Raw genomic sequence first — 23,852 nt, forward strand, 5'->3', positions numbered from 1 at the left:
TAATATTTTATAAACAAAAGAAAGTCGCACACTATATTAAGTGCCTTCAGAAAGTATTCAATAACTTTGACTTATTCTACATATTTGTTACAGCCTGAATTCAAATTAGATTAGATCTCACCCATCTACACACACTACCCCATAATGGCAGTGAAAATGTTTTTAGAATTGATTTCAAATTGATTGAAAAAGAAATACAGTAATTCATTTACATAAGTATTCACACCCCTGAGTCAATACTTTGTAGAAGCACCAGCAGCGATTACGGCTGTAAGTGTTTCTGAATAATAATAATAATAATAATAATCATTTAGCAGACGCTTTTATCCAAAGCGACTTAAGTCCTGTAAGTCTCTAAGAGCTTTCCACACCTGGATTGTGCAACATTTGCCAATTTTTATTATTTTCAAAATTCTTCAAGTTCTGTTAAATTGGTTGTTGATCATGGCTAGACGACCATTTTCAGGTCTTGCCATAGATTTTCAAGTAAATTTAAGCTACTCAGGAAAATTCACTATCTTCTTGGTAAGCAGAAGTAGATTTGGCCATGTGTTTTATGTTATTGTCCTGCTGAAAGGTGAATTAATCTACCAGTTTATGGTGGAAAGCAGACTGAATCATGTTTTCCTCTAGGATTTTGTCTGTGCTTAGCTCCATTCAGTTTCTTTTTTTATCCTGGAAAAACTCCCTAGTCCTTAACGATTACAAGCATACCCATAACATGATGCAGCCACCACTATGCTTGAAAATATGGTGAGTTGTACTCAGTAATGTGTTGTATTGGATTTGCCCCAAACATAACACTTTGTATTCAGGACAAAAAGTTAATTGCCTTGCTCTCCACTCATGCTGCACAGAAGAAACTTACTTGAATAATGTGTCACGGCATGTAGAAATGTTAAAACCGTTAATTACTGTTCGCAAAACAATGTCCATACAGGCTAGAACACTTTACCATGCAAGAAGATACCGGTAGCTTCCAGCTTTCTAGGCTAACTTTCCTTGCTAGCTGACAGCTAAAGCTAACATCAATTCGCTACCCTACTACTTTGTTTCTGATAATATTTCAGGACATAACTCATAATATGCTGATTTCAAAGCTGATTGCCACCAAAAACTTTATTCACTTATTAGGTCTCTCTCACGTCTCTCCCAAAGATTATCAGCAAACTGACTGTGCTTCGATGTGCTGCCCCCCTCTTGCCTCGTAAATTACAACATTACTGGTTAGAGAGCACACTTTTTATTTATTTAAATAAGCTACTTCTATGCAAATGTTGTTGATCAGTACAGTAAAATAAGTACCAAATAGAAGGGAAACAGATTGTTTTGTCATCTGTAGCCCCATGAAATCAGCCAAAACAAACGCAATTTTGACATTTGACATTTTAGTCATTTATCAGACGCTCTTATCCAGAGCGACTTACAGTTAGTGAGTGCATACATTGCAATAACACAATGCATGCACACACTCCTATTGAATATGCATTCACCTGTATTGTGGATAGGCCTAGGCTACATCTTGATTTACACAGTTTATCAATATAGATTTACCATTCAAATAAATTGCCAATATGTAGTTTGGTAAAAACAAAGTAAATTGATTGTATAATTGATTCATTAATGCATACATGGCTGTCTCTGAAAAATGGCCGTAAAGATTTTGAAATGTAATGATATTGAACTCCAATGCCCAACAATTGAATGGAGCAGTAGCTGAGTTTCTGACTAGATCAAGTGCCATTCTGTGACTTTGGCTTGGTATTGAGTATCGTGATGGTATTGAGTATTGTGATGCTAAACATGGTATGGGTATTTAAGTAAAAATTCTGGTATCGCGACGCAACTGCCTTACCTTTTTAAGACCAGCTTTGGTGGATCTTAAATATCCCCACATACGCTGACTGAAATTGGCACTTTGTCACACTTTTTTAAGGACATACCTCAGATATTGCCACTCCTCCCACCTCGGCGCGAGCTCATGTTAGACCGGTAAATGCCAACCCTGCTGCAATGGTTGGAAAATGCCAAAGCGGCAGGTATTACAATCCGAAATTGCCAACTAACGTGCGTTTCACAATTGCGCTGCCTTAACGCAAGCCGAAAATAGAGACCTCTAACTTTTGTAGCTAGTAGTAGCGACCATAAGGAGTTCTGCAAAGCCGACTAGCCAGAGCAAGTGGAACATATTTGAGTACTACTCCTTGAAATTGATTTCTTTTAAATAGTTTTTTTATTTAGCCTTTATTTAACCAGGTAGGCCAGTTCAGAACAAGTTCTCATTTACAACTGCGACCTGGCCAAGATAAAGCAAAGCAGTGCGGTAAAAACAACAACAACACAGAGTTACATATGGAATAAACAAAACATACAGTCAATAACACAATAGAAAATCTATATACAGTGTGTGTAAATATAGTAAGTTATGGAGGTAAGGCAATAAATAGGCCATAGTGCAAAATAATTACAATTTAGTATTAACACTGGAGTGATAGTTGTGCAGAAGATGATGTGCAAATAGAGATACTGGGGTGCAAATGAGCAAAATAAATAACAATATGGGGATGAGGTAGTTGGGTGGGCTAATTACAGATGGGCTGTGTACAGGTGCAGTGATCGGTAAGCTGCTCTGACAACTGATGCTTAAAGTTAGTGAGGGAGATGTGTCTCCAGCTTCAGAGATTTTTGCAGTTCGTTCCAGTCATTAGCAGCATAGAACTGGAAGGAATGGCGGCCAAAGGAGGTGTTGGCTCGTTGTGCAGCCCAATCAGTCACACAAAATGGTCTTGAGTGGCATCAAATCTGCCCAATTAGCTTATTCGCTTTCTATACACAGACTCCTTTCGACACACCCGCTCTCCGGTCGCCATATTGGGCTGCAGCTACCCATACTTGACCAGGTTAGAGTCTTAAGGCTGTCATTTGTTTAATTATGATACCTCCTCCCATGATTTGATGAATCAATTAAAACTGCTGTAGCTATAGTTTCAATTGACCTCTGGTGGACTATAGGTCAACTGCACTTTAGTTGCCACTGAACTTCGGCACAGCTATTTTCAGAGTGTTTTCTGCTAGATTACACCTGCCTGTCAAGGAGAAATTGGAATTCCAATTTACTGTAAAAGCAGTCGTAAATGTGCTATCTCAGCCTGGTTGGATTTCCCAAAAGCATACTCATGCGGTCTAGTAGAATCAACCAAGAGAGCGTTAAATTGTGCATTAAAAAGCTAATATGTCTTTTGCTAAGATTGTATTGGTGCAGTCCAAAATGCTCCCCTCTATTAAAAAGAACAATAGCCTAAACTAAAAGTTAATAGGAAATGATTTCAAATGTGTACTCATCAAATTAGCTTTGTTTATTTTCTTCTTTAAAACTGTTATTCATGTTGTATTGTCAAATGGAAATAGCCTACATTGTGTTCTGGTATCAACTCTAGATGTTTTCTGAAAATAATTTTAATTCTGATTACCAAATTCATAATATCAGGCAAAAAAGCATTCAGAATATAGGTCATTCTTTCCCATCACAGCTGTGGTACTCGGCTCCACTCCCTTTGTTAGAGCTCTGTTCTTAGAGACACTGGCTCCAGGTTCTAAACTGCCCCATACATTTCATTTAGTGAATAAGGTGTTAAAAACAGCTTGGAAATGTGACAAAGTGAAATTTCATTTCTTTATTACTTGTTTCCTATTGGACAATAGATCGGAGCTCTGCCCTGGCAACAAAAGTAGGTTATTTGCATACTGTCTTCTGATTGGCTTGTGCTTTCTCTGGCTTGCCCAATCACACAGTTTCTTCCTGGTGGTAGGCTATGCTAATTAGGTACTGTTGCTGGGGTTCAGAAGGGTGGTTACTCTGTGTGATTCTGCTGCATTGTGTTGCTTGGTGAGAGACGTTGATAAATGAGTACTTAATGATCTGCAGAATTCACACTCACTGCAGACAGACTGAGATTTCAAAATAGAACTGAGAAGATTCGATTACAGGGCTATAGCCTTGTTTTAACTGCTCGGTTGAATCAGTCAAGTAAAACAACTGATGCAACTGGAGTGTATCATCTATCTTAGCTACTACTACTTATTCACCTTATTCCCTCTTTAAAAAATGCAGTTGGGTAAATACAACCATAGATATTCTGCAAGTGGCATTTTTTGATAATTTGCACAAATTGTGTTGGCATTTTTTATTGCCAGATGCGTGTGTACATGCCTTAGAATTATAAATGTATTTACATGTGATCAGACATTAGATTATACTGTGTGTGTGAATGCTTTTAGTAGACAGTTGATCAAGTGTGCTTAGTCAAAAGCACCAATATTATTTTGGAGAACATGCCAAACTACAGAAGTCTGCTAAAAGTCACCTGTGAATTAATGACAGAATAGTTTAAATCTTTTTAAGTGCCTTTGATCAAATATTAAAAAAAAAGTATTGCTGTGATATGTGTAATGTATTTCTACTTCATCTCAAGCCTGTTTAAAGCTATGGTCCTTAGTCAGTGGCGGCCATGATTTTAAAATGCTGCTAAATGCATATCGGGGAAACACTGTAAATATTGAATCGGTAGCAAGGTGTCCATCTTCTATGGAATACATTTATTTTCATTTTGGGTAGCCTAGTTAGTTAATTGAAGACTAATCACCTAAGTGTTTTTAGATTTTAAAGATTAAGATATATAGATTTTTATCAAATCTAACAGCCAAATCACTTCAATCACAGGCCAGCAAGTATTGTGGACTCTCAATCTTGGTTGGCTTCTGGAATAAATGGTAAAACATTTCACTAATGTAATATATAAAAAAATCTAAATCACTCTCATGCTGTTGTCGATTGATCCAGACAGATTTTATGTGCATATTCAGCAAGTTTGGATTACTGAAGTTCGTGATTACCTTGTATTCTTGTGCTGTTTAGGCTACATAATATCTATAATTTTGAGGCGTTCCACTGGAGGTTTTGTGAGTATTACAGCGTTTTTGTGCATTGTGCCTGTCCATGTCGCACACAAAGTGACATTTTTTCGGTATATTACAGGGATTGTGCTGTGATAAGGATTTTAACCTTATCATGACCATCTGTGCATATTAGTAGGCATACATTTGCTTGAATACAAAGATGCTAACTCACGGTAATGCTAACAATTAGCATATATGCTAGCTGCCTGTTTTTGTAGAAAATGCTACTCTGTTGCTTACGAACTGTCAATGCCAAAAGTAATGTCTTGAACCTCTAATGTTATTTTGTTGCTAAAGGGCCAATATCGTTACCATCAAAACATTTGAATATACTGTTATTAGAAATGTAGGCCACCGCTAACACGGTCATTGATTGTACTCTTCAATTATATAATTTAAGGTCCCTCTACAAAAACAAAAAAAAGGTATGTGTGGTTGGAGTAATTTGAAGCAATGTTCACGCCAAGCATTATTCTGTTGGAATAGCTTCTTGATTTAGTGAGGCGTTGTCACAAACCCAGAAAGCATATTGCCTACTTGATAAAAGCATGACCGTTAAATCTGCTTTAACTTTTTTAAACCTTTTAAAACGATCTTTCATTTTGAGGATTATTTTTGCAGTGGTTTAATTTCCATCACTACAGCAATGGGGAAACTGAATAGTAATTGCAGCAGCAGGGATTAGAAAAATATAATCCAGAGTGATGCGTTGAAAGATGAGTTACCCAGGGATTTAAGGGAATATAGCATTGTGCTCGCTTGTTGTCTCACTCTCTCGGCTAGGCTGCCAGAGCAGTATTTGGGAATGAGTTGTGTGTGCGGTGACGCAGCAGTTTCTCAGTGTGAGGTGGTGGAAGGGTAGGTAAAAGGCAGGCCTGAGTTCGGCTGATGCTCCCATCATGATGCTGAGTCACTAGCCAGCAGACGACCCAGACTGAGCCTCCACAGCACCCCTCATCCCTCGTCTTTGATTTCACCAAGCATGATCAAAGATACACCCCCCCTTCAGTAACCCTGACAATAAAAAGAGCTTCATGCACAGATCTCTGCATGTGCCTTATAACGTTTTATTTTCCAGTGTAACTGACTGCTGATCATTCCATTTACTTTTACTGGCAAATCTCGCCAGCTAATTGAGACACCATCCGGAATGTTATCGAGAGCAACCGTGTGACAAAAGCATGACTCTGTGGGCTGTGTCCTCTGGGTTCGTACTGTTTGGGCTGAAACCTGATCTGAGGGCGATGGAGCAAAGACTCCAGCGAGTCGCGCTGCGCTGTAGGACACATTAGACGCTGACATCATGTGCTGCTGCTTTTTGTGATCTGATTTCACCCTGCATGCCACTGGCCATGGAGCAACTCTCTGTGCAAAAGGACAAAGTACGTCACAGTTCATCTTTACAAAGCAACTTGGGGCCATTGATTGTGATTTGTAGTTTGTGTGGTGTCTGGGTATGTTAGGATTTAATTTAAAAAGATAGCTTAGATTATAAAACGGGTTGTTTGCATCCTGGATGCTGATTGGTTGATAGCAGGGAGTTATAGCATCACAATCCCCGTATTCTCCGGGTAATGCCTGTTAACAGTTCTATTAGATTTATCAATGTCCCACAGCCCAGCCAGTCATTTCCCCATGCTACTAGGCTAGCATTTGGTTTGCAACAGTTGGGGTTTGTCTAAACCAGGGCCAACCAAATCTCGCTTAGGGCCCCCAAAAGGCTGTCTAATGAGCTTCCCTGATATTGTCCTGAACTGTCCAATACCTTGCTGATGCATTTCAGTGACTTACTGCTGCAAATACAAATTGTTACACCTTTCCCATATTCAAGTCATTTGAAACATATTAAAGTTATTAGCCTTATGATCATAGAGCTCGCCATCTTGTAGTCCTAAAAAACGGAAATGAGTTACCTCTGGTTTGTTCAGCAATTCATATAGGGAAAATGTATGGGGAAAGAATAGGGTTTTGGTAAAACGCTGAAAATAAGATCTGAGGTTAACACAGGCTTATGAGATCTTATACGTTGTCTGCTAAATGACTAAAATGTAAATGTGTTCTATGAGATATCAGTCAATTAACATTACCTTTATGAATTATGAAGCCTTTTATGTGCGTTGTGCTTTTTTTGATTACATAAATACTATACAAATGTTACATTAGCTGATGAAGATTATCTTATAGAACAAAACTTAAGATCTCCTAAGCCTGTGTTTACCAGACCTACACAGACCTTATTTTTGGCGTTTATGCCTGCAAATAGACGCCATTTGTATTGCTCTCTATAGAAAGTTGGTTGCGATTTCTGTTCCACAGTGGGTAATTCTTTAAAATAAGTATTTAATAATACTGGTCAGAATGTGTTGTGTCAAGTTATATGGCTACAATTTGATTGTTTGAAGTGTGATTCTACGACTGCTTACTAAAAAGCTATTGTTTACCTTTCCAATTTCTAAATAGATAGTCTATTTGTTTGACCCGCGGCCCCCCACTCAGATTATATTTTGGCCCACCAAGCCCAAAAGTGCATATGAACGTGACGAGACTGACAGCGTCTCTGAGCCAAGCGAAATTCATTTATCAAGATCATTATCATGTCTATATGCAAAGAAATTGCAATATAAAGAAAGGTAAAACAAACGAAAGTGCACAGTTTGCTGTCATTTTAGCTGCTTGATGTGATTGTTCACTTTAGTTGGCTAGCTAGCAAAGGATAAGTACACTATATATACAAAAGAATGTGGACACCCCTTCAAATTAGTGGATTCGGCTATTTCAGCCACACCAGTTGCTGACAGGTGTATAGAATCGAGCACACAACCATGCATTCTCGATAGACAAACATTGCCAATAGAATGGCCTTACTAAAGAGCTCAGTGACTTTCAACGTGGCACTGTCATAGGATGGCACCTTTCCAACAAGTCAGTTCGTCAAATTTCTGCCCTGCTAGAGCTGCCTCAGTCAACTGTACCGCTGAATCACGTAGCCCGTAAAAATCGTCTGTCCTCGGTTGCAACACTCACTACCGAGTTCCAAACTGCCTCTGGAAGGAACATCAGCACAATAACTATTAGTCAGGAGCTTCATGAAATGGGTTTCCATGGCCGAGCAGCCGCACACAAGCCTAAGATCACCATGCGCAATGCCAAGCGTCGGCTGGAGTGGCGTAAATCTCACCGCCATTGGATTCTGGAGCAGTGGAAACGCGTTCTCTGGAGTGATGAATCACGCTTCACCATCTGGCAGTCCGACAGACCAATCTGGGTTTGGCGGATGCCAGGAGAATGCTATCTTCCCCAATGCATAGTGCCAACTGTAAAGTTTAGTGGAGGAGGAATAATGGTCTGGGGTTGTTTTATCATGGTTTGGGCTAGGCCCCTTAGTTCTAGTGAAGGGAAATCTTAACGCTACAGCGTACAATGACATTCTACACAATTCTGTGCTTCCAACTTTGTGGCAACAGTTTGGGGAAGGCCCTTTCCTGTTTCAGCATGACAATGCCCCCATGCACAAAGCGAGGTCCATACAGAAATGGTTTGTCGAGATTGGTGTGGAATAACTTGACTGGCCTGCACAGAGCCCTGACCTCAACCCCATCAACACCTTTGGGATTCAATGGAACGCCGACTGCGAGCCAGGCCTAATCGGCCAACATCAGTGCCCTACCTCACTAATGCTTTTGTGGCTGAATGGAAGCAAGTGCCTGCAGCAATGTTCCAACATCTAGTGGAAAGCCTTTCCAGAAGGGTGCAGGCTTTTATGGCATCAATGGTGGGACCAACTCCACATTAATGCCCATGAATTTCTAATGATGGGTTCGACGAGCAGGTGTCAACATACCTTTGGTAATGTAGTGTAGCTAGCCTGCATAGCTACATGCTAATGAATTTAGCATATCAACCATTGCAAATAGAATGGATAGAAAGAACAACCAGCCCATTTGGCTAGCAACTTCAGAATCTCAGAACTATCAACTGGCTTTTGTCCGTGCTATTTTGTATGGTGGAAGGATACAATGAGCACACCACATTAGAATATTCCCTGGAATATTATGTTTCCTTCAAAGGTCTCATAGGCCATGAGTCCAGCCGAGGGTCATGGTACCGTAGAAGGAAGACCCAAAATGTGTCATCATTCATTCACAGTTCGTTGACATTTTAAATGCAATGGCAATGGTCAGCTAGCTGTTTGGGACTGACTTTGTACTTTCTTCCCCTGGAGCACTTTGCTTCTGCTTTTCTTTAATCAGCCTCTTCTGTAGTTGAGTTACATTAAGGCCTACTGTATGTCATAATGCTAAAAGGTGTTTGTTATTAACATTTGTGGAAAAATCTAACATTTGCGGTATGCTGCTAATCTTTGTGTGAATATGATAGTGTAGTGTGTAAAGAAGGCTATTTGAGGGGTTAAAGAAGAACATATTTTTCAACCTATTTTCATAGCCCCATGTCTCAATTTATTGCACAGCATGGCATTTGACATTGTTGTGCTTCTTTTCTGCCCAATGAATAATGTTGCAGCTATTGCTTTGGGTCTTTTGTAATAGTTTTCCTAATCAATTATTAACTTAAAATCTGGTGAACACGCCATGCTTTCTTATTTCTGGCCATAATGCAGGGATGTGATTAAATATTCTAGTAGTGTGCAGGCATTAAATAATCTCCCTTACATGGTCCTTTTGGTAGCTTTTTTTCTTGTTGGTAAGGTTATGGTGGCGCTTGTTTTTGTGTATACAATTTGGGTCATGTGTAGGATGCAGTCTTCCAAAATTGCTACAGCTTTATGGGAAATGGGAAGTGATTGATGGTAAATGGAATAATCACTGGTAAAAGAATGATGGCAAGACTTGCTCTGATATACAGTGAGGGGAAAAAAGTATTTGATTCCCTGCTGATTTTGTACGTTTGCCCACTGACAAAGAAATGATCAGTCTATAATTTTAATGGTAGGTTTATTTGAACAGTGAGAGACAGAATAACAACAAAAAAATCCAGAAAAACGCATGTCAAAAATTGTATAAATTGATTTGCATTTTAATGAGGGAAATAAGTATTTGACCCCTCTGCAAAACATGATTTAGTACTTGGTGGCAAAACCCTTGTTGGCAATCACAGAAGTCAGACGTTTCTTGTAGTTGGCCACCAGGTTTGCACACATCTCAGGAGGGAATTTGTCCCACTCCTCTTTGCAGATCTTCTCCAAGTCATTAAGGTTTCGAGCCTGACGTTTGGCAACTAGAACCTTCAGCTCCCTCCACAGATTTTCTATGGGATTAAGGTCTGGAGACTGGCTAGGCCACTCCAGGACCTTAATGTGCTTCTTCTTGAGCCACTCCTTTGTTGCCTTGGCTGTGTGTTTTGGGTCATGGTCATGCTGGAATACCCATCCAAGACCCATTTTCAATGCCCTGGCTGAGGGAAGGAGGTTCTCACCCAAGATTTGACGGTACATGGCCCCGTCCATCGTCCCTTTGATGCGGTGAAGTTGTCCTGTCCCCTTAGCAGAAAAACACCCCCAAAGCATAATGTTTCCACCTCCATGTTTGACGGTGGGGATGGTGTTCTTGGGGTCATAGGCAGCATTCCTCCTCCTCCAAACACGGCGAGTTGAGTTGATGCCAAAGAGCTCGATTTTGGTCTCATCTGACCACAACACTTTCACCCAGTTCTCCTCTGAATCATTCAGATGTTCATTGGCAAACTTCAGACGGGCATGTATATGTGCTTTCTTGAGCAGGGGGACCCTGCGGGTGCTGCAGGATTTCAGTCCTTCACGGCGTAGTGTGTTACCAATTGTTTTCTTGTTGACTATGGTCCCAGCTGCCTTGAGATCATTGACAAGATCCTCCTGTGTAGTTCTGGGCTGATTCCTCACAGTTCTCATGATCATTGCAACTCCACGAGGTGAGATCTTGCATGGAGCCCCAGGCCGAGGGAGATTGACAGTTCTTTTGTGTTTCTTCCATTTGCGAATAATCGCACCAACTGTTGTCACCTTCTCACCAAGCTGCTTGGCGATGGTCTTGTAGCCCATTACAGCCTTGTGTAGGTCTACAATCTTGTCCCTGACATCCTTGGAGAGCTCTTTGGTCTTGGCCATGGTGGAGAGTTTGGAATCTGATTGATTGCTTCTGTGGACAGGTGTCTTTTTATACAGGTAACGAGCTGAGATTAGGAGCACTCGCGTATGCTCCTAATCTCAGCTCGTTACCTGTATAAAAGACACCTGGGAGCCAGAAATCTTTCTGATTGAGGGGGTCAAATACTTATTTCCCTCATTAAAATGAAAAATCAATTTATAACATTTTTGACATGCGTTTTTCTGGATTTTTTTGTTTTTATTCTGTCTCTCACTGTTCAAATAAATCTACCATTAAAATTATAGACTGGTCATTTCTTTGTCAGTGGGCAAACATACAAAATCAGCAGGGGATCAAATACTTTTTTCCCTCACTGTACAAACGCGGTGATTTATTCAAACCACAATTACATAATTTCTTAAGTTAGCATTTATGTAAAGGAACACAGTAGCAAGGGTTCACATTTTACATTACATTTTTGTCATTTAGCAGACGCTCTTATCCAGAGTTAGTGAGTGCATACATTATTTTTTTATTTTTCATACTGGCCCCCAGTATGATGACTGAGAATGGGGCCTTGTGAGAACCTATTGAATGTGTGTCGATCAGAAGCTGACATGTCCCTCTCTTTCAGGAGGAGAGACTTCAGCATGCAAACCTTCATCTGTCCAGCTTGCTCCCTTGTTTTCGTTCCACTCTGCTGGGCTTCAGATGGCTGCTCCCATGCCCCATTCACACCAGCAGTACAGTGAGCAGCACCAGCAGACTACTGACCCGTCTGTGCCGGCTCTGCACTACAGCGAGCAGGCGCAGCAGTCTATCGCCAGCCAGGTACGCTAGCTACAGCTACACACACAATCATACACTCATACTCACATGCATTGACATAAATACACACACAAACCAAAACCTTACACATACACCAAAACACACTCGCACACAAAGTGGTACTAACCCCAAGCCCTGCGGCCCGTGCCTCCCTTACACAACACTGCTTGCTGGCCGCCTTTCCTTTCCTGGTAAAAGGCACTTCTCAAAATATATCCCGACCCCGTCGTGAACACCGGGGTTATTCTTACTGTACAGGCAACATTACGGCCAGCGTGTCCAGGACAGTGGACTAATAATAAACAGGGTAATTTCTCACTTTTATTACTGACGACAGTCACGGCTATTTCCAAAATAAACTGCAGGGTGCTGTCAAACACACCCATGACTTCAGTGTACAGTGGCTGCTGCCCATGTGTGTGTTTCGGATATCAGGCCCTCATCAAAGCTCAAATTTAGATCCACAACTGAGTTCCCTACATGATAGAGAGTCAGTGCAGTAATAGCTGACGATATAAAACAATACACGCAAAGAAAGGAAGAAATATTAGAATGTCAGAGTCCGGAAAATAAATGTACACTACCAGTCATAAGTTTGGACACACCTACTCATTCAAGGGTTTTTCTATCTTAAAAAATAAATAATTACATTGTAGAATACTAGTGAAGACATCAAAACTATGAAATAACACACATGGAATCATGTAGGAACCAGAAAAGTGTTAAACAAATCTAAATATTTTATATTTGGATTCTTCAAATAGCCACCCTTTGCCTTGATGACAGCTTTGCACACTCTTGGCATTCTCTCAACCAGCTTCATGAGGTAGTCACCTGGAATGCATTTCAATTAACAGGTGTGCCTTCTTAAAAGTTTATTTGTGGAATTTCTTTCCTCCTTAATGCATTTGAGCCAATCAGTTGTGTTGTGACAAGGTGGGGGGGGGTATACAGAAGATGGCCCTATTTGGTAAAAGACCAAGTCCATATTATGGCAAGAACAGCTCAAATAAGCAAAGAGAAACGACAGTCCATCATTAATTTAAGACATGAAGGTCAGTCAATCCGGAAAGAAGAACCTTTAAACGTTTCTTCAAGTGCAGTCGCAAAAACCATCAAGCGCTATGATGAAACTGGCTCTCATGAGGACCGCCACAGGAATGGAAGACCCAGAGTTACCTCTGTTGCAGAGGATAAGTTCATTAGAGTTACCAGCCTCAGAAATTGCAGCCCAAATAAATGCTTCACATAGTTCAAGTAACACACATCTCAACATCAACTGTTCAGAGGAGACTGTGTGAATCAGGCCTTCATGTTTGAATTGCTGCAAAGAAACCACTACTAAAGGACACCAATAAGAAGAAGAGACCTGCTTGGGCCAAGAAACACGAGCAGTGGACATTAGACTGGTGGAAATGTCCTTTGGTCTGGAGTTCAAATTGGAGATTTTTGGGTCCAACCGCCGTGTCTTTGTGAGACGCGGTGTGGGTGAACGGTTGATCTCCGCATGTGTAGTTCCCACCGTGAAGCATGGAGGAGGAGGTATTATGATGTGGGGGTGCTTTGCTGGTGACACTGTCTGTGATTTATTTAGAATTCAAGGCACACTTAAACAGCATGGCTACCACAGCATTCTGCAGCGATACGCCATCCCATCTGGTTTGGGCTTAGTGGGACTATCATTTGTTTTTCAACAGGACAATGACCCAACACACCTCCAGGCTGTGTAATGGCTATTTTACCAAGAAGGAGCGTGATGGAGTGTTGCATCAGATGACTTGGCTTCCACAATCCCCCGACCTCAACCCAATTGAGAAGGTTTGGGATGAGTCGGACGGCAGAGTGAAGGAAACGCAGCCAACAAGTGCTCAGCATATGTGGGAACTCCTTCAAGACTGTTGGAAAAGCATTCCAGGTGAAGCTGGTTGAGAGAATGACAGGAGTGTGCAAAGCTGTCATCAAGGCAAAGGGTGGCTATTTGAAGCATCTCAAATGTAAATATATTTTGATTTGTTTAACAATGTTTTGGTTACTACATGATTCCATGTGTTATTTCATAGTTTTGATGTCTTCACTATTATTCTACACTGTAAAAATACAGAAAAACCCTTGAATGAGTAGGTGTGTCCAAACCTTTGACTGGTACTGTATATGTACACTGAGTGTACAAAACATTAAGAATACCTGCTCTTTCCATGACAGACTGACCCGGTGAATCCAGATGAGTTATGATATATTATTGATGTCACTTGTTAAATCCACTTCAATCAGTGTAGATGAAGGGGAGGAGACGGGTTAAAGAAGGATTTTTAAGCCTTGAAACATGGACTGTGTATGTGTGCCATTCAGAGGATGAATGGGCAAGACAAGATTTAAGTGACTTTTGAACGGGGTATGGTAGTAGGTGCCAGGTGCACTGGTTTTTGTCAAGAACTGCAACACTGCTGGGGTTTTCACGCTCAACAGTTTCCCACACTCAACAGTTTCCTGTGTGTATCAAGAATGGTCCACCACCCAAAGGACATCCAGCCAACTTGACACAACTGTGGGAAACATTGGAGTCAACATGGGCCAGCATCCCTGTGGAAGCTTTCGACACCTTCTAGAGTCCATGCCCCGATGAATTGAGGCGGGGGGAAGGTGTTCCTAATGTTTGGTATACTCGGTGTTCCTAATGTTTGGTAAACTCGGTGTATATGATGTTGTGTATAGATCTTATGGACAGTATATGAATAGAAAAGGTGTGTACAGCGGTAGTTGTATAGGATGAGCCTTGACTAGAATACAGTATATACACAGAGTGTACAAAACATTAGGGACATGCATCTGTAGAAGTTTGTGAGGGTCTTGGGGGGGCCAAGAATAATTTTTTCAGCATCCTGAGGTTGAAGAGGCGCTGTTGCGCCTTCTTCACCACATTGTCTGTGTGGCTGGACCATTTCAGGTTGTCAGTGATGCGCATGCCGAGGAATATTAAGCTTTTCACTCTCTCCACTGCGGCCCTGTGGATGGGGGCGCGCTCCCTCTGCTGTCTTCTGAAGTCCACGATTAGCTCCTTTGTTTTGTTGAGGGAGAGGTTATTTTCCTGGCACCACTCCGCCAGGGCTCACACCAACACACCACCTCCCTGTAGCCTGTTTCGTCGTTGTTGGTAATCAGTCCTACCACTGTTGTGTCGTCTGCAAACTTGATGATTGAGTTGGAGACATGCAGGGCCACAAAGTCATGGGAGTACAGGAGTGGGCTGAGCAGGCACCCATGTGGGGCCCCCATGTTGAGGATCTGTGTAGCGGAGGTGTTGTTGCTTACCTTCACCACCTGGGGTCGGCCCGTCCAGGACCCAGTTGCACAGGGCGGGGTTCAGACCCAGGGCCCTAAGTTTAGTGATGAGCTTGGCGAGCACTATGGTGTTGAAGGCTGAGCTGTAGTCGATGAACTGCGTTCTTACATAGGTATTCCTCTTGTCCAGATGGGATAGGGCAGTGTGCAGTACGATGGAGATTGCGTCATCCGTGGATCTGTTGGGGCGGTATGCAAGTTGTAGTGGGTCTAGGGTGTCGGGTAAGGTGGAGGTGATATGATCCTTAACTAGTCTCTCAAAGCACTTCATGATGACAAGTGAGTGCTTACGGGGTGTTTTTTTTTCTTCCTTCATGTTATTTAACGAAAGAGAGGACCTGTTTCTATAGAAGACGCCTATTTTAAATCTTATTTTCTAAACTAACTCATCAACATTATTTTTGAAAGATAGCTTTTCGTCAATCCAGATGCTCAGATATTTATAAGTGGCGACACAATCAATGAGGACACCATCCAAAGTATGTATACATCAGATACATTTTTTCCTGATTTGGAAAATAACATGGTTTTACACACTTAATAACACTTGGTTTTACCTGCATTAAGTGCCAATTTCAGTACAAGAAAGGCTTTCTGCAGGGCAATACAGGCAGATTGAAGCTCTGACAGAGCCTGGTCAGCTGTGGGGGCAATAGCATACACCACAGTGTCATCTGCATACAAGTGCATTTTGTTTGTCCATGTAATTTTTTATAAACCAATATTGTTAATGTGAAAAGAACCAAACCAATAATCGATCCCTGTGGGACACTGTTCTGTTCTTTTAAATAATTTGTCATGAATAGCAACATTTGCCACATAAACAACAGATTCACTTGATTAATTGATTTGATGAGAAACAAGGTGAGTGTGTGTTTCTGAAACGGTGATGTTCTCTGTGTTTGGTGCGTCTGTTTTAAGGTGACCCCTGATGTTGTCATGTTACAGAGGCGCATGCCCCAGTGCTTTCGCGACCCGTCCTCGGCTCCCCTGAGGAAGCTCTCTATTGACCTGATCAAAACCTACAAATGCATCAACGAGGTAAGTTCCACCACTCTCCCTCCACCACACACTACACCTGTACCTGGAACTCTGGTCGCTCAAGGCCTGCACTGATCACTTGAAGATTTGAATCGCAATAGTGACAACATCCCATGCAATCTCAGCTTGTACTGCACAGTGGTGGTCAGGGCCTACCTTTTAGCAACCACCTCCCAGGCTCCGTGTGCCACCTACCTGATGGGTAATCTAGTAACAACACCTTTTTGTTGGCAGGTATACTATGCAAAAAAGAAGCGGAGACACCAACAGGGCCAGGGCGACAACTCCAGTCACAAGAAAGAGAGGAAGATCTTCAACGACGGCTATGATGACGACAACTACGATTACATCGTAAAAAACGGGGAGAAATGGATGGACCGCTACGAGATTGACTCCTTGATAGGCAAAGGCTCGTTTGGACAAGTGAGTCACATGATGACATGCATGTATTGTCAACCACCAGTGGCGCAGTTACCATTTTGCAGAAGCTCACCTGGTATTGTTTCAACCACCACCAGGCCTTTTAAAGGGTTAGACATGGTCGTTAAGATTGACCTGACATGTACACTACCGTTCAAAAGTTTGGGGTCATGAAAACATACATGAAATTAGTTTGAATAAGAAATATAGCAAAATGAATAGAAAAGGTTAGAAATAATGATTTTTAATTTAAATAATAATTGTCCTTCAAACTTTGCTTTCAAAGAATCCTCCATTTGCAGCAATTACAGCCTTGCAGACCTTTGGCATTCTAGTTGTCAATTTGTTGAGGTAATCTGAAGAGATTTCACCCCATGCTTCCTGAAGCACCTCCCACAAGTTGGATTGGCTTGATGGGCACTTCTTACGTACCATACGGTCAAACTGCTCCCACAACAGCTCAATAGGGTTGATATCCGGTGACTGTGCTGGCCACTCCATTATAGACCGAATACCAGCTGACTGCTTCTTCCCTAAATAGTTATTGCATAGTTTGGAGCTGTGCTTTGGGTCATTGTCCTGTTGTAGGAGGAAATTGGCTCCAATCAAGCGCTGTCCACAGGGTATGGCATGGCATTGCAAAATGGAGTGATAGCCTTCCTTCTTCAAGATCCCTTTCATCCTGTACAAATCTCCCACTTTACCACCACCAAAGCAAGCCCAGACCATCACATTGCCTCCACCATGATCCGAACACCTCAAACTTCGATTTGTCTGTCCATAACACTTTTTTCCAATCTTCCTCTGTTCAGTGTCTGTGTTCTTTTGCCCCTCTTAATCTTTTCTTTTTATTGGCCAGTCTGAGATATGGCTTTTTCTTTGCAACTCTGCCTAGAAGGTCAGCATCCCGGAGTCGCCTCTTCACTGTTGATGTTGAGACTGGTGTTTTGCGGGTACTATTTAATGAAGCTGCCAGTTGAGGACCTGTGAGGCACCTGTTTCTCAATCTAGACACTCTAATCTATTTGTCCTCTTGCTCAGTTGTGCACCGGGCCCTCCCACTCCTCTTTCTATTCTGGTTAAAGCCAGTTTGCGCTGTTCTGTGAAGGGAGTAGTACACAGCGTTGTACGCGATCTGCAGTTTCTTGGCAATTTCTCGCATGGAATAGATTTCATTTCTCAGAACAAGAATAGACTGACGAGTTTCAGAAGAAAGTTCTTTGTGTCTGGCCATTTTGAGCCTGTAATCGAACCAACAATTGCTGATGCTCCAGATACTCAACTAGTCTCAAGAAGGCCAGTTTTATTGCTTCTTTAATCAGCACAACAGTTTTCAGCTGTGCTAACATAATTGCAAAAGGGTTTTCTAATGATCAATTAGCCTTTTTAAAATGATCAACTTGGATTAGAAACACAATGTGCCATTGGAACACAGGAATGATGGTTGCTGATAATGGGCCTCTGTACGCCTATGTACAGTTGAAGTCGGAAGTTTACATACACCTTAGCCAAATACATTTAAACTCAGTTTTTCACAATTCCTTACATTTAATCCTAGTAAAAAATTCCCTGTCTTAGGTCAGTTATGATCACCACTTTATTTTAAGAATGTGACATGTCAGAATAATAGTAGAGAGAATGATTGATTTTATTTCAGCTTTTATTTATTTCATCACATTCCCAGTGGGTCAGAAGTTTACATACACTCAATTAGTATTTGGTAGCATTGCCTTTAAATTGTGTAACTTGGGTCAAACGTTTCGGGTAGCCTTCCACAAGCTTCCCACAATAAGTTGGGTGAATTTTGGCCCATTCCTCCTGACAGAGCTGATGTAACTGAGTCAGGTTTGTAGGCCTCCTTGCTCGCACATGCCTTTTCAGTTCTGCCCACAAATGTTCAATAGGATTGAGGTCAGGGCTTTGTGATGGCCACTCCAATACCTTGACTTTGTTGTCCTTAAGCCATTTTGCCACAACTTTGGAAGTATGCTTGGGGTCATTGTCCATTTGGAAGACCCATTTGCGACCAAGCTTTAACTTCCTGACTGATGTCTTGAGATGTTGCTTCAATATATCCACATCATTTTCCTTCCTCCCATCTATTTTGTGAAGTGCACCAGTCCCTCCTGCGGCAAAGCACCCCCACAGCATGATGCTGTCACCCCTGTGCTTCACGGTTGGGATGGTGTTCTTTGGCTTGCAAGCATCCACCTTTTTCCTCCAACCATAACGATGGTCATTATTGCCAAACAGTTCTATTTTTGTTTAATCAGACCAGAGGACATTTCTCCAAAAAGTACGATCTTTGTCCCCATGTGCTGTTGCAAACCGTAGTCTGGCTTTTTTATGGCGGTTTTGGAGCAGTGGCTTCTTCCTTGCTAAGCGGCCTTTCAGGTTATGCCGATTTATAGGACTAGTTTTACTGTGGATATAGATACTTTTGTACCTGTTTCCCCCAGCATCTTCACAAGGTCCTTTGCTGTTGTTCTGGGATTGATTTGCACTTTTCGCACCAAAGTACGTTCATCTATAGAAGACAGAACTCGTCTCCTTCCTGAGCGGTATGACTTCTGCGTGGTCCCATGGTGTTTATACATGCGTACTATTGTTTGTACAGATGAACGTGGTACCTTCAGGCGTTTGGAAATTGCTCCCAAGGATGAACCAGACTTCTGGGGGTCTACAAATTTTTTTTCTGAGGTCTTGGCTGATTTCTTTTGATTTTCCCATGATGTCAAGCAAAGATGCACTGAGTTTGAAGGTAGGCCTTGAAATACATCCAAAGGTACACCTCCAATTGACTCAAATGATGTCAATTAGCCTATCAGAAGCTTCTTAAGCCATTACATCATTTTCTGGAATTTTCCAAGCTGTTTAAAGGCACAGTCAACTTAGTGTATGTACACTGGAATTGTGAAACAGTGAATTATAAGTGAAATAATCTGTCTGTAAACAATTGTTGGAAAAAGGACTTGTGTCATGCACAAATTAGATGTCCTAACCGACTTGCCAAAACTATAGTTTGTTAACAAGAAATTTGTGGAGTGGTTGAAAAACTAGTTTTAATGACTCCAACCTAAGTCAAATCAAATCAAATCAAATGTTATTGGTCACATGCGCCGAATACAACAGGTGCAGACATTACAGTGAAATGCTTACTTACAGCCCTTAACCAACAGTGCATTTATTTTAACAAAAAAAGTAAAAATAAAACAACAACAAAAAAAGTGTTGAGGAAAAAAGAGCAGAAATAAAATAAAATAACAGTAGGGAGGCTATATATACAGGGGGGTACCGGTGCAGAGTCAATGTGCGGGGGCACCGGCTAGTTGAGATAGTTGAAGTAATATGTACATGTGGGTAGAGTTAAAGTGACTATGCATAAATAATTAACAGAGTAGCAGCAGCGTAAAAATGATGGGGTGGGGGGGCAGTGCAAATAGTCCGGGTAGCCATGATTAGGTGTTCAGGAGTCTTATGGCTTGGGGGTAAAAGCTGTTGAGAAGTCTTTTGGACCTAGACTTGGCACTCCGGTACCGCTTGCCGTGCGGTAGCAGGGAGAACAGTCTATGACTAGGGTGGCTGGAGTCTTTGACAATTTTGAGGGCCTTCCTCTGACACCGCCTGGTATAGAGGTCCTGGATGGCAGGAAGCTTGGCCCCAGTGATGTACTGGGCCGTACGCACTACCCTCTGTAGTGCCTTGCGGTCGGAGGCCAAGCAGTTGCCATACCAGGCGGTGATGCAACCAGTCAGGATGCTCTCGATGGTGCAGCTGTATAATTTTTTGAGGATCTGAGGACCCATGCCAAATCTTTTCAGTCTCCTGAGGGGGAATAGGCTTTGTCGTGCCCTCTTCACGACTGTCTTGGTGTGTTTGGACCATGATAGTTCGTTGGGGATGTGGACACCAAGGAACTTGAAGCTCTCAACCTGTTCCACTACAGCCCCGTCGATGAGAATGGGGGCGTGCTCAGTCCTCTTTTTTTTTCCTGTAGTCCACAATCATCTCCTTTGTCTTGGTCACGTTGAGGGAGAGGTTGTTGTCCTGGCACCACACGGCCAGGTCTCTGACCTCCTCCCTATAGGCTGTCTCATCGTTGTCGGTGATCAGGCCTACCACTGTTGTGTCGTCTGCAAACTTAATGATGGTGTTGGAGTCGTGCCTGGCCATGCAGTCATGGGTGAACAGAGAGTACAGGAGGGGACTGAGCACGCACCCCTGAGGGGCCCCCGTGTTGAGGATCAGTGTGGCAGATGTGTTGTTACCTACCCTTACCACCTGGGGGCAGCCCGTCAGGAAGTCCAGGATCCAGTTGCAGAGGGAGGTGTTTAGTCCCAGGATCCTTAGCTTAGTGATGAGCTTAGAGGGCACTATGGTGTTGAATGCTGAGCTGTAGTCAATGAATAGCATTCTCACGTAGGTGTTCCTCTTGTCCAGGTGGGAAAGGGCAGTGTGGAGTGCAATAGAGATTGCATCATCTGTGGATCTGTTGGGGCGGTATGCAAATTGGAGTGGGTCTAGGGTTTCTGGGATAATGCTGTTGATGTGAGCCATGACCAGCCTAAGTGTATGTAAACTTCTGACTTCAACTGTATACTTTGTTGACTTACAGTGTGAGGTGAAGAAAAAATGACTGAGAAACCCAGCTGGGCACTTTCCTACATTTTGATATTTGCGAGAAGCAGGCAAGGTACTTCTATTTGTGCTCAGGCACGCGCGCTCTGTCAACATTAACAGGACAGAGCGTGTAAATGATGGTATGAAATAAACCAAAACTTGTTTCTCACAAGTGTAGCCGGTTATGAACTCTGCAAACAATGTTTCTACTCCGAAAATTAGAAGTGTAAATTACTGTAATTAATACATGACAAGGATTAACGGTAAATTGCCTGTTTTACAAACGGTAGGCTACCACATTCATAAAAGTGTATTGCGGGCTGATACTGTATAGCCTAGGCTACTACTATTCTACTTTGCAGGGTTAGGAGGGCGGCAATTTTTTGGTGTCTCGTCTAGGGCGGCATATCGGCCAGGACCGGGACTGATCAGCGTTGATTAGTCTACATATTAAGGAAAGATTCCGTATCAAATTATACCATGGCATGTTGGAGAAGATAAGCGCATTTTCCATTTGACACATTAGCACGTTAGCATCAAAGGACAGTTGGAAAGAAGCTGTAGAATGTTTAATAGACAGACTAAGTTAGCAAAACAATTGCTTATAATCATTAGTAAACACTCCCTCTATTAGGTAAAGTTTATTTACATGAAAATAAAGAAAACATTTTAAAAATCCTAAAATGAATGTAGGCCGGTTATTTTATTTTCATGACTGTCTTCATCTATAACCGTCAGTTACACGGTTATTCAGCAGAGAGCCAGCAGAAGTGTGTGTGACTGAAGAGGCTGTAATAGATCAGAGCCCCACCCCCCTGTTTAGTGCATGTGTTCCCGCCTGGCTCATTGTGTTTACGATGATTTGTGTTTGGCCTTGTCTCTCTCCAGGTTGTAAAAGCATATGACCGTGTTGAGCAGGAGTGGGTGGCAATTAAGATCATCAAGAACAAGAAGGCTTTTCTAAATCAAGCCCAGATTGAAGTGCGGCTCCTCGAGCTCATGAACAAACATGACACGGAGATGAAGTACTACATAGGTACAGCCAGATTCTCCTTTTTCCCTATACACCTCGCTAGCTCGCGCTCTCACTCTCACATACATACATGCATGCATGCATACATACAGTGGGGAAAAAAAGTATTTAGTCAGCCACCAATTGTGCAAGTTCTCCCACTTAAAAAGATGAGAGAGGCCTGTAATTTTCATCATAGGTACACGTCAACTATGACAGACAAATTGAGAGAGAAAAATTCCAGAAAATCACATTGTAGGATTTTTAATGAATTTATTTGCAAATGATGGTGGAAAATAAGTATTTGGTCACCTACAAACAAGCAAGATTTCTGGCTCATACAGACCTGTAACTTCTTCTTTAAGAGGCTCCTCTGTCCTCCACTCGTTACCTGTATTAATGGCACCTGTTTGAACTTGTTATCAGTATAAAAGACACCTGTCCACAACCTCAAACAGTCACACTCTAAACTCCACTATGGCCAAGACCAAAGAGCTGTCAAAGGACACCAGAAACAAAATTGTAGACCTGCACCAGGCTGGGAAGACTGAATCTGCAATAGGTAAGCAGCTTGGTTTGAAGAAATCAACTGTGGGAGCAATTATTAGGAAATGGAAGACATACAAGACCACTGATAATCTCCCTCGATCTGGGGCTCCACGCAAGATCTCACCCCGTGGGGTCAAAATGATCACAAGAACGGTGAGCAAAAATCCCAGAACCACACGGGGGGACCTAGTGAATGACCTGCAGAGAGCTGGGACTAAAGTAACAAAGCCTACCATCAGTAACACACCAGGGACTCAAACTACGCCGCCAGGGACTCAAATCCTGCAGTGCCAGACGTGTCCCCCTGCTTAAGCCAGTACATGTCCAGGCCCGTCTGAAGTTTGCTAGAGTGCATTTGGATGATCCAGAAGAGGATTGGGAGAATGTCATATGGTCAGATGAAACCAAAATAGAACTTTTTGGTAAAAACTCAACTCGTCGTGTTTGGAGGACAAAGAATGCTGAGTTGCATCCAAAGAACACCATACCTACTGTGAAGCATGGGGGTGGATGCTTTGGGGCTGTTTTTCTGCAAAGGGACCAGGACGACTGATCCGTGTAAAGCAGGGTTCTTCAATCCTGGTCCTGGAGGGCCGAAACACCTCTGTTTTTCATCCTCTCCTTCTAATCAGGGGCTAATTCAGACCTGGGAAAACCAGGTGAGTGCAATTAACTACCAGGTAGAAATAAAAAACAGAAGTGTTTCGGCCCTCCAGGACCAGGATTGAAGAACCCTGGTGTAAAGGAAAGAATGAATGGGGCCATGTATCGTGAGATTTTGAGTGAAAACCTCCTTCCATCAGCAAGGGCATTGAAGATGAAACGTGGCTGGGTCTTTCAGCATGACAATGATCCCAAACACACCGCCCGGGCAACGAAGGAGTGGCTTCGTAAGAAGCATTACAAGGTCCTGGAGTGGCCTAGCCAGTCTCCAGATCTCAACCCCATAGAAAATCTTTGGAGGGAGTTGAAAGTCTGTGTTGCCCAGCGACAGCCCCAAAACATCA

General features: G+C 42.2%; 1 protein-coding gene across 3 annotated transcripts in view; it reads left to right on the forward strand.

Annotated features, from left to right (window-relative positions):
- LOC121579357 (dual specificity tyrosine-phosphorylation-regulated kinase 1A) overlaps window positions 1-23,852 on the forward strand; it is a 52,671-nt gene that overhangs the window by 19,961 nt on the left and 8,858 nt on the right. For 2 of the 3 annotated variants that reach the window (XM_041893881.2, XM_041893884.2), the window contains exons 2-5: window positions 11,671-11,867; window positions 16,125-16,244; window positions 16,479-16,667; window positions 22,173-22,320. In XM_041893881.2, coding sequence (XP_041749815.2) covers window positions 11,748-11,867; window positions 16,125-16,244; window positions 16,479-16,667; window positions 22,173-22,320 — 577 coding nt within the window. In that variant the 5' untranslated portion in view covers window positions 11,671-11,747. The remainder of the gene's footprint in view (window positions 1-11,670; window positions 11,868-16,124; window positions 16,245-16,478; window positions 16,668-22,172; window positions 22,321-23,852) is intronic. The other variant, XM_041893885.2, reaches the window with a different exon arrangement.

The sequence above is a fragment of the Coregonus clupeaformis genome, chromosome 13, assembly GCF_020615455.1.
Source record: "Coregonus clupeaformis isolate EN_2021a chromosome 13, ASM2061545v1, whole genome shotgun sequence".
Lineage (NCBI taxonomy): Eukaryota > Metazoa > Chordata > Actinopteri > Salmoniformes > Salmonidae > Coregonus > Coregonus clupeaformis.